General features: G+C 31.6%; 1 protein-coding gene across 2 annotated transcripts; it reads left to right on the top strand.

The window, feature by feature from the left end:
* Positions 1-714: 714 nt before the first annotated feature.
* On the top strand, positions 715-4,674 carry LOC126725344 (protein IQ-domain 26-like). Of its 2 annotated transcripts, none has more exons than XM_050430008.1 (4): positions 715-1,464; positions 2,242-2,692; positions 3,476-3,682; positions 3,766-4,674. In XM_050430008.1, exons 2-4 carry the CDS (start codon positions 2,276-2,278, stop codon positions 4,348-4,350), a joined length of 1,209 nt encoding a protein of 402 aa, XP_050285965.1. In that variant the 5' UTR covers positions 715-1,464; positions 2,242-2,275; the 3' UTR covers positions 4,351-4,674. The 2 variants fall into 2 exon arrangements, with proteins under 2 accessions (XP_050285965.1, XP_050285966.1); XM_050430009.1 differs by lacking the exon at positions 715-1,464 and adding an exon at positions 1,484-1,749.
* The last annotated feature ends 7,542 nt before the right edge of the window (positions 4,675-12,216 follow it).

The following is a 12,216-nucleotide window of genomic DNA, read 5'->3' as shown; positions in this document are numbered from 1 at the left end:
CTTTTTTTTTGTAACTCATTATCTTACTAGATATGTTAACGGTCTTAGTATGTAAATGAAGAATATTCCTTCACATTTAAATTTTATTCTCTTAAACGATTATGGTTAATTGTTTCTAATAAAATGCATGGTACTTTTTCTCAGAAAAAAGAAAAAAAAGAATAGCCTGTTAACTTTACCAAAATGCCCAACTAGAAAACATAAATTTAGCAAAATGGCAAATTTCAACTAACATTGTAGAAAACTAATGACAATAATGTCTCCTGGTTTTCCTATGTTGTAATTAAGCCGTTACAAGTCAAAAAATTTGTATTTGAATTGACATTTTTCCATGTATAAATTACTAGAAAATTAAGATTGAAAGGATTCGAACCTCAGAGCTTGCAGCATGGGGGTAATTATTCTTAAAAAAAAAATTAAACTGTTACAATAGACCTGTAGTCACCTACTCAATAGGTCAAATATCCTACACCATTAGCTTACCTTCCTAGCCATCACTGTCATAAACTCATACCACGATAATGTTAAACAACGTCTTGATTTCAAAATTTTAAAAATATATAAATAAATAAATCAAATCCCTGTCATATCAGCTAATTAACCACTGTCAATGAAGCATTTATCATTTCTACTATACAATTAGTACCATCAATATTAATTTTGATAACCCAAATTTTGGGTATCCCAAGAATTATGAAAATGAAAACCCAACATTTATTATTAATGCTTTTATTTCTATAAAACTCAAATTTGATCTTATTTCAATTACAAGACCCCAGTAGTGAGAGAAACTTTTTTGAACCCAAAAGGCATACTGTTTCAGAGATTTTGCAGCAGAAACAATATGGCAGAGAGATTCCAGATATAGGAATCGTGATGGAAGTGGAAGGTACAGTGGGAAAAATTTTTCTGGGAATCTTATACTATGAGTGATACGGAGACTGAAAGATCTTCTCTAACCCAAGAAAGAAAGCGAAGTCTCAGCCTTTTTTGTGGCTCATTGTTTGGGACAAAGAGAAACTATAGAAAATAGCTCTTTTAGCGGGTATAATAAGCTTTAATGGCTGTTCAGTGTTCTCGTACAACATAAAAAAGACAGGAGGGAGAGATCAGAGTGAGTAACTCATGGCTTTGAAAGTGTCATAGATTAGGAGCTGTAGAAGATATAGCAAAGAGTCAGAGAGAGAGACAAAGAGAGAGAGAGAGAGAGAGAGAGGAAAAACACTCAAAAGGGTTTTTGAAAGTGAAGCATAAAATACTGAAAGATTCACGGGATTGTCAGTGAGTATCTTTCATTTGGGGTAGTACACGTTGCTCCAGAAAAGCAAAGAGAAAAAGAGAGAAAATAAGAGAAAAAATTTTCTTTTTCTTTCTTTGAGAGAGAGAAAAGGGAGCTGGGTTGTGCTTTTTGTAGTTTTAGACTAGTGGGGCTGTGAATTCGGCGCTGTTTTTGAATTTGAGAAGGTGGGTGAGTTTGTTTATGTGTGTTTTTTAATTTTATTTTTCTTTCTAGTGTTTATTACTTTCTTTCCAATAAGGTTTCACTTTTTATGCCTTTTGTCTGTAATTCTTGTTTGTTTACATGGGGTTAGTTTTTGAAGGTCTATATTTTAATGGGTTTGCGCTCTCTGTATCTTTCTGTGACATCTTTTTGTCTTGTAATGCAGTTCTTCACGAGGTGTTGTCAGAATTTCTTTTCAAATTAAAAAAAAGAAAAAAAATCCAATCTTCATCTAAGCTATTTTTAAGGTTTGGATACTTTTTGTTTGTTAATCTTATGCTCCACACTTTTTGCTCAGTGCTCACATCACTTCTCTGCTTGAAATCTGCAAAGATCTAAAGATCTTACGTATTGTTTCTTCTTAATAAACAACACCTGGGTTTTGGTCATATAGACCCATGGGTTTTGAAATATTTTTAGTCTCTCCCACTTAAGACCTTTTTTTTAATCTCTTAGATAGGTACCTCCTCTTCTATTAGCTTCTATCTCATTGAAGGGATATTTTTAGGGGATAGAATTTTCTCAATAAGTACCACATATGACATAGGTTATAGCGTTTGTTCTTTCTCTAGGATTTGTTGGGTCTTTGTTTTTCTCTCTCTAGTTTTCAGTTCAAATTCTTGAGAGGGAAAAAAATGGGGGCTTGGTAGTTGTGAGGGTGTTTCCCTCAATAAACTTAACTTGGGTCTTTGACTTTGCTTCTTTCTCACTCTTTTGTCTATTTATTTATCTCTCTCTAGTTTGTCACTCTAAAGCAATAGAGATAGAGCAAATATGGGAAAAGCTGCAAGGTGGTTTAAGGGCTTTTTGGGGATGAAGAAGGAGAAGAATCTTGTGGAGAATTCAGGTCCAATTTCTGGGGAGAAGAAAGAGAAGAAAAGGTGGAGTTTTGGCAAGTCAGTAAAGGACTCCAGAACAGTTGGTCAATCTCCAGTGAGCAATGCAGCTAATATGCCAGCCACTGATGCTGCTTGGCTCAGATCCTACATTGCTGAGACAGAGAAGGAGCAGAACAAGCACGCAATTGCGGTGGCTGCTGCCACGGCAGCTGCTGCTGATGCTGCCGTGGCTGCAGCGCAAGCGGCGGTGGCGGTTGTGAGGCTGACAAGCCATGGGAGGGGAACTATGTTTGGTGGTGGGAGGGAGAGGTGGGGTGCTGTGAAGATTCAGACTGTTTTTAGAGGCTATTTGGTAAGTGGGTTTTCAATTTTGTTGATTTTCCTTATTCTTTGTTGCTTCATATTTGATCTGAGAAGTTAATTAACTTAAAATCGGTATACAAACATACTCTGTGTCTGTTCTCTTGTTTGGTTTTTTGTTTTTGTTTTTTTTGAGATTGTGATGAAATGTTTCTAGACATGTCTGTTGCAGTCTCACACACATTTTTGCTGTAACTATTGTTTGGTTGGCCTAACGGAAGTACTTTTCTTAATTCTTACGTTTATGTCTGCTTTCAAAAGCTGGATAACTAGTTTCAAAATGCCAATGGAACAGTACATGTGTTTTTGGGTCAATAAGATTGTACATTTGTGTCTCACATTATTGTTGTCTTGACTAATCATTCTGTTTTTCTTCAACCTTTTCTCTTTTGGGCCCCTATGTTTTTTTTGAATCTTAAAATTTGAAATTTGAAAGTATGTTTCTCCGATTTGTCATTTTTGGGTCTTCATGCTGCTTTTCATGAGTAAATTTTGGGGTCTATTCCTTTGATGATTATCTTTTGGTGGTTCTAATGTGGGTCTTCCTCCTTTTGGTAGTACTGTGTATTTGGAGTTGCTTTTTTATGTTCTACATGAAGTCCTTCTTGGGCTACTACATAAATGTTGCTCTAATTTTTAGGTGCCTTTTCCCATTTACAAAGCTATCTCTATGTATGAAAATGTGGCATTATGTATGAAATCACCCACATGTTGCACTTTATACTACTACAGAATTTTTTGTAATCTTTTTATGAAAATTTTGGTCCAATGTCAGGCCCGAAAAGCACTTCGAGCGCTAAAAGGACTGGTTAAGTTACAAGCTCTTGTTAGAGGCTATCTTGTCCGAAAACGGGCTACTGCAACTCTTCATAGTATGCAAGCTCTTATAAGAGCACAGACTGCTGTTCGATCACAACGTGCTCGTCGTTCTCTCAACAAAGAGAACAGATTTCATCCTGAGATTCGACCAAGAATGTCCGTGGTAAGAATCTGCTCCTCATAATTGGTCATATTTTCTATGTGGTCTAAGAGTTGGTCTAATTGAAATGTGTTTATGATTTTCAGGAAAGATTTGATGAAACAAGAAGTGAATTTCATAGTAAGAGGCTGTCTGCATCTTATGAAGCTTCAATGAATGCCTTTGATGACAGCCCAAAAATTGTCGAAATTGATACATACAAACCCAGATCAAGGTCTAGACGAATCAACGTGTTATCTGAATGTGGTGAAGACCTGCCTTACCAAACAATCTCATCGCCTCTCCCATGTCCAATTCCTCCTCGTATATCCATACCTGATTGCCGAAACCTTCAAGACTTTGAATGGTACTTCACTGGTGAAGAATGTAAGTTCCCTACTGCTCAGAGCACTCCAAGGTTTGGTAATTCATTGCAGTCCAATGCCCCAACTACACCGGCCAAGAGCGTTTGTGGAGACAGCTTCTTTAGGTCTTACTTGAACTACCCTAACTATATGGCAAGCACACAATCTTTTAAGGCCAAGTTGAGGTCTCACAGTGCCCCGAAGCAAAGACCAGAACCAGGGCAAAAGAAGAGGCTCTCACTGAATGAAATTCTTGCAGCAAGAAATAGCATCAGCAGTGTTAGAATGCAGCGGTCTCCTTCCCTAGTTGAAGAAGAAGATTTTTGACAAATTGTTGTCAAGAGGTCCTCTGTGTTTGTTAGAGAGAACCAGTGAAGGATTTCAGTTTTAAATGATTCTCTAAGCTTGATTTACCACTTTTAGTATCAACAGCAAATAGGATAGAGAGCACAGAGTCCTTATGTAAATTCTTCTAAAACAGTTCTTATTGAATCATGCCTTATGGAAATTAAATAGCTTTTATTTTTATTTTTTATAATGTTTTCGATTTCTTCTGGATCTGAAAATAAAAAGATTCACGGTTGAATTTTTTATGTCTTTTAAAAAAAAACTTGGATTGAATAATGGAAGAATGAGATTGCCTTTGTAGCATATGACATGTCTGAAGATTGAGCAACTTCTGTTAATTTAGATTCTAGAATATCTGTTTGGACAATGACAAGCAGAGGAGCTGCAAGGTTCCTTGATTCCCTTTTATCTCACAGTATATGGGATCTATACTTTAGGAGGATAACTCCTTAAACTTTTCAATAGTTGAACTTTTGCTAGTTAACAACTTAACATTTTCAATTAATAAATGGATGACTCTAAATTCTTCATATTACTTATGTCATCTTTTTAAATTGGTTATCTTTTTATACTAGAAATTCTAGCTCCATCTTATCTAGATCCGATATATTCTAAGAGGGTGGTTCTATAAACTGAAGCAGGGGTGCAATTTAGTTCTTCACCAATGTATTTAAGAAAAAAATAAATAAATAATGCAGAAATGGGAAAGAGATTGCCTCTAATAAAGAATTGGAGGCCTTGTACCACATAGGATGGCCAAGCCATTTCTGAAAGTTTTAAATTATTTCCCATTTTGAACCTGGTCCCAGGTAGAAGTTGTTTGTTTACATTATTTCCCATTTTGAACCTGGTCCCATTTTGAATCCCATGAAACTTCCCTGTAATTTCCACTGATCCAGCTCTATCCAGCTTGATTTACGCTGGCCACTGAATTGGTTTATGAGTTTATCTCTCTCATTACATAAATATGAAGATTTTGGATTTGGGTCTTTTTTTTTGCTGAGATAAAAATCTGGGTCTTGTTTCCATTGAAATCACTCCTTCAGTAAATCTGTTTCCATAAATTTTTACTTTAACTTTCATCTAATATTTATCCCTTTTTAACGGGAAAAGAGCATTTTCCATAAGTAGCAAAAACAATAATGTCAAAACAGTTATGTGCTTTTCAAATTTCAATTTTAGGCTGATGGTTCAAATCTCAATGAATCATCATCAAATGTTGACTGGCAACAAGCTCAATTTTTTCTGAAGCTAACCATAAAAAAAAAATTAAAAACTTTACCAGTCACCTTCCAACCTTCCTATTATGGATCATGTAAGAAAATCACAATGATTAAAGTGGGGCTAATTTGATATCAGCTTTTTTTTTTTTTTTCTAAAAAAAAAAGTAAAAAAATACATAGCTTCATTTTTACGACAAAGGTGATAAAATAAAAGGCTTTGTTTTTGTTATTAGTCCCACATCTTAAATCATTGGTTCATTTAAAAAAAAATTCAACTCTTTAGGAAATAAAATATCACTAATTTCTAAAATTAATCTACATAATTTAAATTGGGTATGTATGAAATGATTTTTATTTTTAATTTTCTGCTTTCTCAATTTTTAATGGTAAAGCCTCGATGTGGGAACAGGACCCACCCAAAAATGGAGGGAAAGCCAATATGTGGGACCCTTTAATGGATCTTAAATTTCTTATCAGCAATGATTAGAGCTTTGATTTGATTGATGGGTTTCTGGGCTCTGCTTGCATCAGCATATATATGATAGCTCACATGCTTTCGGGTAAAAAAAATAAAAAATAGTAACATTACATCATTACTAGGGGCAATTTGGGAAATTGAGCCGGCGTTTGACTGAATTATTATCCCTTAAAGCCATACATCATCCATATCCATTTGCTCATTTCGTGCAGTGTGTCCATAAGCTCCTTCCCAGTTTTGTCTTCGACATTAATCATCATCCCATAGTTGCCCCGTGCCTTTCTCTTGATGTCACATTAGTCCACTCACTCACATCTTAGGGATAAGTTAGGTGTTGTGTTGTGCATGTAAGAGTTAAGTTCTTTTAAATATATATTATTGTAAATTTTTTTTAAAAAGATTTTCTACTCTTTTCATATATGTGTTAATACTTAATATTCTAAAACAAAAAAAAAAAAAAAAAAATCACGGACAAGAATAGGTGGATGGTGAAAATATTTGTTCCAAACATCTTTTTGTAGGCGTTAAAAATAAGTATAATTTTTTTTATTAGTTTGTAAATTTTAAAAATTTAATTGTTAAATTGTATTTTTTATTATTTATTTTTAATATATGTATCAAATTTCTTTTAAATTTGATATTATTTATTATTTAATTAATAAACTTATTTTTATGCATAATTTTACACCATAAAAATTTAAACATTTAAACATATTGATTTTTTTATTTTTTTAAAATTTTGTAAGTATGAAGGTATAAAAAAAATGCAATTCAACGGTTAGATTTTCAAATTTCATATCTAATCAAAATATATAAAAGGAGTTTAAAGAATTTCTTTTTAACATTTTCTTAAAAATAAAACTACACATAATTTTTCTACCAAATCTTTAGTGCCCGTTTGGTGATTGTTTATGTGTCCATGAACGTTGTAAATTTTGTGTGAAATATAGGCAAAATTACTAGCTTCTGTAAAGAGCAATAGTTTTTTTTTTTTTTTTGGAAAAATGTAAAAATTATTGATTTACTAAAAAAAGTAAAAATTATTATAAATAAAATTATTATAAATTTTACTATGAAATATTTACAAATTAATTAGACAATGAATATAATTAATAGACTTCAATAACCTAATTAATGAATGTTTAAATTATTTTATTTTAATTGGCAACACATAAAATTATAAAATTTATTATAATATAAACCACTAAAAATAGATATCTTATTTTAGTGATAGTGAGAAAATTGAATATATAGGAAATGCAGCTTATTTTATGATAGTCACAGACTAGTACGTTAACTGATATGCAAGTATGCAACTCCATTTAAAAAAACACGACCATTCTATCGAGCCAATTGGTAAAAGCTAATGAAGACCATGATAAAAGTGTATATGATCAGACATTTTCTGTTATCGAAAAAAAAAGTGTATATGATTAGACAAAAAGATAAAACGGTAGTGGCAATCATGTTCAATGAAAATGAAAAGTTTTGTTTTTGATAATTCTGTTATAATTAAACTTTCTTGTTCGTAATAGTGGTATAACGTATAATTTTTAAAATTAATGTATTTTATGTGTCTAATTTGTGGAGAATAGATTAAAAAAAAAAAGAAGAAGAAAAATTAATTACACCATATTGGTAATTTCACAATTCGAATTTTTTCTTCCTCTAAAACTCTTAATACTTTGTGCATGGAGATGTGTCAATTTAGTTACAAGGTCTTTAAAAAATAGATGAATATAATTCATCTCATAATAGCAAGTCAGCAGTCACACTAGATAACTGTTTTTCAAAACATTGGATTTGAAATATATAGCTTCCGTTTGGGAAGTGCGTTTTGTGCGTTTCCTAACATAAGCGTTTTTTCTTGTAAATCTCGTGCACTGTTCACGAGACTTATAAATACCATATTCAGCAACTTTCTTTTTTGAAATTAGGTCCCACGATACTATTTACATATTTAAAATTATTTTATTATAATATTTTCAATTTTCAGTAATAAGCAGTATTCAAACAGACCCATAAAAAAGCAAGTAAAATCCTTTCACTCATGAGTTTCTTTTTACACGATGAATTGTTTGACTAATTTACTTTATCTATCAGAATCTTGGTGGTAAAGGTTGTAATGTATGAAGAGAAAGGCAAAAGCTTTCGACACTTTTTGATATAATTATGTAGCAAGATTTCATGATAAAGCTATTCAAGTCACACGTGAATATATCATCACCAAAAACTTCTAAAGTTTTTTAAAAGCTTTCTATAAAATTTTCACCTTTCTTTTGCTCATTTGTTTATTAATTGCATTTACATATATAGCAGAATATGCCACTACGTACACTGTAAATCACATGCAAATAAATCAATAAGAAGATCCTATAGTTTGAACTTTGAACAGGAAAAAAGAGACGTTGAGGACTAAACAAAGAATTAAGATTTTGTTTCCCTAATTAACAATTATGTCTCTTCTGATCCAAACACTGAAAACCCATAATTTTTTAAGCCAAATTGTTTATTGAAAAAGTGCTATTTAACCCAAATATGTTTGGTCGACCAGGCTATGCTTTCGTCGTGTCTCTGTGTTTTCAAAAAAAGAAAAAGAAATTCTTATGTCTTTGACACAAGCACTTACATAATCAAGATTAAGGTTCTTGTATTAAATTATTCAGACATTGATTATATTAATGCAAGTTTAGGGTCAGTTCCCTAGAGAGCTATGTAGGAGTAGTACTTTTGAAACTTTGAATTTTGAAAAAGAGAAGGTGCATGGATTTGATTAAAAGTTCAAAACCAAAATTATAGAAAAATAAAAGTGGTTATTAATAGTCAAATTATGCATTAATTACTCTCTACAAATTTCTATTTAGATGGGGAAACTACAACATTGAAAAGTAGCCTCCAAAAAAGTCCCTCTTTGACCATCTTGGAATGTGGCTTTAAGCCTTGAGAGAATGGACATTATCGGTATTCTAGGGAAAATAACAAAGTGTGAATGGCCTAAATTATGGTTTATATTTTAGCTAAGTTGGCCTATCATGTGCTAAGCACTATTCAAAATGGTCATTATTTTATAATAATCACTTCAACACCAACCTCTTGTCGGTATGGTCAAAAGGTTCTTCTTGAGAATTTTTTAAGGTATCAGATTTGAAACCTTTAGGCTTTAGCCACTATTATTGTGGACCAATCTGTTCACTATTGTTTGGAATTTGGATCATTATTTGACGGGGGGAAAAAAACAAGGCCTGAAACCCTGGCCATTCTCTTGTGGACCCAAGTCTTTCTGCTCACTATTGTTTTTGGACCATCAATTATTAAGGGTTAAAAAAACTCCAAAACAGTAGGTTTCAGCTAACTCAAATGGTAAAGTTTTTGATGGTTGAATAAGAGATGCGGGGTTCAATCCCTGCCTACACCAAAAACTGATTGATGTCTTAGTTTGATGATAAAAAGCTATCATCAGGAGCGGACGCCATAGGTTGAAACTCTCTAAAAAAAAAAAAAAAAAACTCCAAAACAAGGCCTGAAACCCTAACAATTCTCTTGTGGACCCAAGTCTACTCACTATTGCTTGGACCATCACTTAACTAAAAATAAAAACCTGGGTTTTATTATATTCGAATATATAGTTTAATTTTTCTATGAAAACAAAAATGCAGTAAAAAATAATTAAAAAAGGAAATTAGGAGACTGCGGTTTTTTTTTTTTCAAATTTAAAATTTGAAATTATTATTTAATAACTAAAAAACTAAATGAAGGAGATGAATGATACCTGTCCTAAAAATAACTTTTTTATTTATTTATTTATTTTTATAGATATTTACTAACATCATAGTTTGAATCATTTTTCCTTTAAACATCAAGCACTTTGTATATGAGGAGGTGTTAATTAAACTATAAGACTCTTGGGTCTGGTTGTCCTAAAACTAACATTAAAAAGAGTACTCTAACCTCCAAGGATTGAGACATTGTTTTTTTGTTTTGCTAATCCTCTAAATGTGAGTAGTATTTATGTCTCACTTATACCAAATAATTATAAGATAGAATTCTTAAAGAATGATCCTAACTAAGGTCATGACTCGTGTAGTTCAACTAGCATTTTTTTAGTGTTTTTAATGTAGACATCTATTGTTCAAATTCTCAAGCACTTTGTGCATTGAGATGTGTCGATTAGACTATAAAACTCTTGACTGTCATAAAACTAACTTTAAAAGGAGCATTCTAACCTTCAAGGACATGAAACATTGTGTTTTTTGATTTGGTAATCCTCTAAATGTGTGTAGTATATATGTCTCACTCATACCAAATAATTATAATATAGAATTCTTAAAGAATGGTCTTAACTAAAGTCATGAGTTATCGGTTACATTGTTTAACTAGTGTTTTTTAGTGTTTTCAATGTAAATGACCCGGATTCAAATTTTCATCCCCAACTAACGAATTATTAAAAAAGAAAGGGAAAAAAAAAAAGTGGTCCAAAAATGCATGAACCCAGTAAGTACAAAGTACATTGAGTTATTATTGCATAAGTGGACATGTCCAATAAATATGATGTTACCAAAGCCTACTTGTAAGAGTATGGATAAACAAATTAATGATAAGTTTTTTTTTTTTTTTGGTGGTTGTAGAGGTGGTCCTGGAAAACAACCAGACAAATATTAGTCTGTCGCATAACAAAACATTGAAGAAAGTAACTAGCATCTAGCGGTATAAGGAATCATCATTTTTGCTTCATGCCTACGAAAAATATATATTTTTAGTTTTATATTCATTATGAAAAGAGAAAGGTATCATCATTCATTAACCACCTACTTATTAAAGCATATGAAATTCCTAGATTACTTTAATGGTGCATTTGGATGGTAACTTTGGATGATAAAATTTGGGCAAGTGGATTTAGATTTGGATTATTAAAATTCAAATATATTTTTAAAATAATTTTAAAAAGTGAAGGATTTGGATTTGACAAATCCACCAAAGGTTTTAAAGTCTTGAAAGCCTTGAATATATTTTAAATTAATCGCTAATCCGTGCAATGCAAAGTAAAACTTTGCATATATGTATAATGTATCATGAAATGAATTTAATAAGTTTTTTATTAAAAGAATGATATATATTAATTAATATTTTTTAATAAATAAGCTTCAATGATGTGGCCATGGATCAAGTCAAATTCGGCCAAATTACTAACACATGACATAAGTAGAAGTAAAATCTATTACATTATACTAAGTTTAATTCATGTTTCTTAATCCCATATAATGCACCGGAAAACTTTACATAAATGTATAATATATCATGTATACTCCATGGCTATAGTTGACAGGTTCAGTTATCGTAAAAAAAAAAACCCAAAAATTCATATGTTAAAACTTACAAAAGGCCAAAAATATCAGATTTTGAGGAAAAAAGAAAAAAGAAAAATCAAAAAATCAGATGTCAAAACTTCCAAACATCCAAAAAAAAAAAAAAAAGAATTAGATGACTTAGAGCCAATAATTAACATATATATATATATATATATATGACTGCACAACAGAGGAATATAGGAGATAAGCTACAAAACAAAATATATAAGACTACACTGCAAATAATTATAAGAGAAACATAAGGTACTCTTGAGAGAATAATCCATGGTTATAGTTGGCACATAGATTCAAATATTGCAAAAAATGAACCGAAACCTTTTTATGACTTTTACAATGCCATAAAAATTAGCAAATTAGAAGATCCAGAGCCTAGAGAAATATATGACTACAAAACAAAAAAAATATAAGTGAAAGATTGATTAGCTTCAAAAAAATAATCCATGCTAGCGTTGGTGAAGATAGCTATAGCACTTAGCAATAGTGGCACTTTATGTATGTTCTGCTTTATTTAGCCAAAGCTTTAATATTGTTGATTCCTATGCGTAGTGCTCATATTGTTAGGGCAATTGATTTTGCTTGATTTTCCCTACTTTTGGTCCCCTGAAGTTGTAATTATGAAATATTTTTGTGCAAGCAATTTTGTTCTTCATGTTAATACTGACCTAGTGGAAGTTCCAGTGATTTTAAACATCTGTTTTTGCTCTTTTAGCAGATTTGAAATGTACACCTCCCTATTCATGGATGAATATTCTAGTAAAAGAGCTGTAGATAGGATTGT

Source organism: Quercus robur, chromosome 5, assembly GCF_932294415.1.
Source record: "Quercus robur chromosome 5, dhQueRobu3.1, whole genome shotgun sequence".
Taxonomy (NCBI): Eukaryota; Viridiplantae; Streptophyta; class Magnoliopsida; order Fagales; family Fagaceae; genus Quercus; species Quercus robur.
The sequence above is the reverse complement of the archived record's forward strand: the minus strand, read 5'-3'. Positions and strand labels throughout refer to the sequence as shown.